At 40.5% G+C, this 4,302-nt stretch overlaps 1 protein-coding gene across 1 annotated transcript in view; it reads left to right on the forward strand.

The window, feature by feature from the left end:
- Positions 1–808, forward strand: part of LOC115283448 (sarcalumenin-like) — a 3,919-nt gene extending 3,111 nt beyond the window's left edge. Inside the window, exon 4 of the mRNA XM_029929679.1 lies at positions 762–808. Within this exon, the coding sequence (XP_029785539.1) occupies positions 762–808 (47 nt within the window). The remainder of the gene's footprint in view (positions 1–761) is intronic.
- Positions 809–4,302: the final 3,494 nt, after the last annotated feature.

The following is a 4,302-nucleotide window of genomic DNA, read 5'->3' on the forward strand; positions in this document are numbered from 1 at the left end:
GATGATTCCCCCAAGGACTATCAGGAGGACTTACAGGAAAGGCACTTGGGCAGTGAGGAGATGATGAGAGAATGTGGAGATGTATCGAGGGCTCGGGAAGAGCTAAGGAAAAAACAGAAAATGGGTGGTTTTCATTGGATGCAAAGAGATGCACAGGATCCCTTTGCCCCAAGGGGGCAACGGGGTGTCAGAGGAATGAAGGGCGGAGGTAGAGGCCAAAGGGGCCTACATGATATTCCATATCTTTAATGTCTTTGGCCTTCAATTGTGATTTCTCTAACGAGAATAATGCTGACCCTGCTTTCCCTGGCAGGCATTTGCCAGGCTATGTGCTTTAACCTTAAGCTGATACTTTGCTTTAGGTGTCACTCTTGTTACCAGCAGCCTTTCAATCCAACTACAGTGTTCTCTTTCAGTAGGGGATTTTCACCCATGTGCATGGAAAAGATGTTCATGGTACACTGTAAAATAACAATAAAGAAAAAACAATTTTCAGAACCACATATACAGTATCAGCCCATTTTTGTAAAAATATATATGTTTGCGTAATGGATTTGTACGCAAAGAAAGCTCTGAAAATGTGTACACTAAGAAGTAGGTCATGGTTTTTTCTGAGTGGTAGCCAAAAAACGTCTCATGTATTCAAACACTAGTCCAGTTACCTGATGCCTCCATGCCATTCCTCTGTGAGTGTATCCATTCCCATGCCTTCCAGAATGTAAAATGATAAGTGAAACTCATGTTATCTCTGGGATTCATAGCTAGAGAAATCAACCTGGTGGTTATGACAACAGATACAGTGCTGTAAGGATCATTCTGTGAAATGGGGATAAAACTTAACTTCATAGATTGCTGAGTTGATCAGATGGGATACTGAGTATGTGAGCTATGTTGGGCTGGCAACTTTGCAATAGTAGGACCCTGGACTGTCAGACACTCAGGAGAGGGCTGAAGTTAGGTCTCACCTGTGCCTGTGAACAATTCCAAGCAGTTGAGAAGAGGGTGCCGCCTGTCTCTGGATATCTGCTGAGCGCTCCTGTTCTGCTCTGCCCTGTATCCTCTGCTAACAGCTATTAATATGGAGTTCTCATGACAACAAAGCCCCTCTGATCCCCTATAGTCCCCAAAGGGCCAAAGCACCTACTGGACTGCCATAGAAGTATGAAGAAAATCCCTCTCTCACCTTCAGAGTTGTGCCTGCTCAGGTGGTACTGCCCCACAGTTGCTTGGGCCTCCTTGTATTACATAGTTCTTAGCATAGTCATTACCATTTTTAGTTCATTTGATATGTGCTTAGAGTTTCTTTTCTCTTCAAAGGACTCAGATATTAGGGGTCCACTAGGGGGCTGTGTCCTGAGACTAATCTATGGACCAGACAATAGATGGTGATTTGAACTGAACACTCACTACAGTACCCCAGGGAAATCATTTCTAATCTTACATATCTTTCTAAGTGCGAGTTTTCTAAAGAAGTCTCCAGGCTGGCTTGCTATATAACATCAAGGGACCTGTCCACACATAATCACAGAGGTTTACACAACTGAGTTTCAAGCTGAAAATACCCCTTTCCACTGTAAACCAATTCCAACTGAAAATGGTAATAGTGCTCTTAAAAATACAAAAAACTTCCAATGTTGGACATTTTCTTTAACCCACCAGTATGTCCCTTTATCAAAACACTTTCTTATTCATCCTAATATCCCTTACACTGCCCTTGACACGTGTACTTAATAAATTATGATTGAATCAGGAGTACTGAGTTTAAAGAGATAATTGTGGATTAGAAGACTCAATAGTGTTTATATGGAAATAAATTTTCTCTAAAACTGATCTATAAATTTGATGCTATCCCAATAGAAATAAATCCCAGAAAACTGTGATTCTAAAAGTTATATGGAAAGTGAAAAGGACATAAGATAGAATATTTTGAAAATGAAGAATAAAGTTGGAGGACTCACTGCCTGACTTCAAGACTAACTATAAAGCTACAGTAATCAAAACTGCATAGTACTAGCATAAGGATAGACATATAGATCAATGGAATAAAACATATTCCAGAAGTAGGTCCACATGTATATAGTCAATTCATTTTTTAAAAAGATCCCAAAGTGGGGCACCTGGGTGACTCAGTTGATTAAGTGTCCAACTTTGGCTCAGGTCTTGATCTCGCAGTTCATGAGTTCAAGCCCCATGTTGGGCTCTGTGCTGACAGCTCGGAGACAAGAGCCTGTTCTGATTTCTGTGTCTCCCTCTCTCTCTTCCCCTCCCCCACTCGCTCGCGCGTGCTCTCTCTCTCTCTCTCTCTCTCTCTCTCTTAAAAATAAACGTTAAAAAAATTTAAAGATCCCAAAGTAATTCAGTGGAGAAAGAGACTTGTCAATAAATGATTCCGGAACAATTAGATGTTGTCTATGTTCTGGCTGCTATAACAGAAATACTATGGACTATGTGGCTTAAATAACATTTATATTCTCACAGTTCTGGAATCTGGGAAGTCTAAGATCAAGGCACAGGCAAATTGGTGTCTGGTGTGAGGCCTGATTCATGGTTCATAAAGAGATGTTTTCACACAACAGAAGGGGCAAAAGAGGTTTCTGGAGTCTTCTTTTTTTTTAATGTTTTATTTACTTTTTAGACAAAAATAATGAGAGAGAGGGAGCAGGAGAGAGAGATTCCCAAGCAGACTTTGCCCTGTCAGCATAGAGCCAAATGTGGGGCTTGAACTCACGAACGCTGAGATCATGACCGGAGCCAAAATCAAGAGCTGTACAGTTAACCGACTGAGCCACCCAAGTCTCTTTTATAATGGAATTAACCCCATTCATGACAGCTCCACCACATGATCTAAACACTTCCCAAAGGTTCCACCTCGAAATACCATAACATTGGATGTTAAGATTTAACATATGAATTTTGGGGTTATGCAAACATTCAGTCTGTAGCAGACATCCATATACAAACATAACTATCCTTGCCTCATACCATATAAAATATGAATTCAAAATGGTTCATAAATCAAAATGCAAAAACAAAAATTATTAAAACTTCATTTAAAATAGGAAAATATGGAATAATCTGTAGTTGCAGAGTAAAATATTGATGACTTAAGGTCTTAGTGGTTTAAAGACTTTAAAATTGCTTTTCTGTCACCATATACTTAATAAGTTCCAGGGTTTTTTTTTACTAAGAAATGGAAAAAGGCAAATGCTAATTACAAAATATTTAAATGCAGACAATAAGGGGTGCCTGGCTGGCTCAATCATCTGAGTCTTGATTTCAGCGATGCTGTCTCTCCCCCACTTGCCATCTCTAAATAAATAAATGCGGACAATAAAATTTAAAATATTGTTAGAGGGGCACCTGGCTGGCTCAGTTGGTGGAGCTTTTCAATTCTTGCCCTTGGGGTTGTGAGTCCAAGGGTTTGTGAGATCAAGCCCTATGTTAGGTGAGGAGATTAGTTTAAAATATATATAAAATAAAATATTGTCAGAAAAATAGGAATAAAAGGGTAATCTTGGGTTTGGTAAACATTTCATAGGGGGGCCTAGGTGGCTCATTCGGTTAAGTGTTCTGACTCTTGATTTCAGCTCACATCATGATCATGGTTTGTGGGATCAAGCCCTGCATCTGGCTCTGTGCTGACAGGACAGAGCCTGCTTGGGATTCTCTCTCTCTGTCTGTCTTTCTCTGTCCCTACCCCACTCATGCTCCCTCCCTCTCTTTCTCTAAATAAATAAATAAATGGGTTTTTTAAAATTATTCAGAGCTTGGCTTTCTGAGCCCCTCCCTGTCTGTACAGAAGTCTGGTCAACTCAGTTACTTTTTTTGAAGTTTATTTATTTATTTTGAAGCAGAGAGCAAGAGAGGACGGGGCAGAAAGACAGAGAGACAGGATCCCAAGCACAGAGCTTATCGGGTGGTCAAACCCATGAACCATGAGATCAAGACCTGAGCTGAGATCAAAAGTCAGATGCTTAACTGACTGAGACACCTGGATGCCCCTGAATTACTTTTCCAAGGATGGACTTGCACATCCAACCCCAGAGAAATTTAAGGTTCAAGGCCCAGAAGAGAAATAACCATATGGTAACATGTTTTCACAGGTTCTCAGGAAAATATTATTTGTCATAAGCATCATACAAAAGATCAGGTTCATCTTCTGTAGTGTTCAGACACCAGCTCACAAAAGATATCCAGATGCTCAGGAAGAAACAGGGGCACAAGTATCCTTCATGGTCAATGCCCTGACCAAGTTCCTGCCTGTTTCTAACCACTGGGAGGATCTTGACATCTAAAGGCTAC

This window comes from Suricata suricatta, chromosome X (genome assembly GCF_006229205.1).
Source record: "Suricata suricatta isolate VVHF042 chromosome X, meerkat_22Aug2017_6uvM2_HiC, whole genome shotgun sequence".
Lineage (NCBI taxonomy): Eukaryota > Metazoa > Chordata > Mammalia > Carnivora > Herpestidae > Suricata > Suricata suricatta.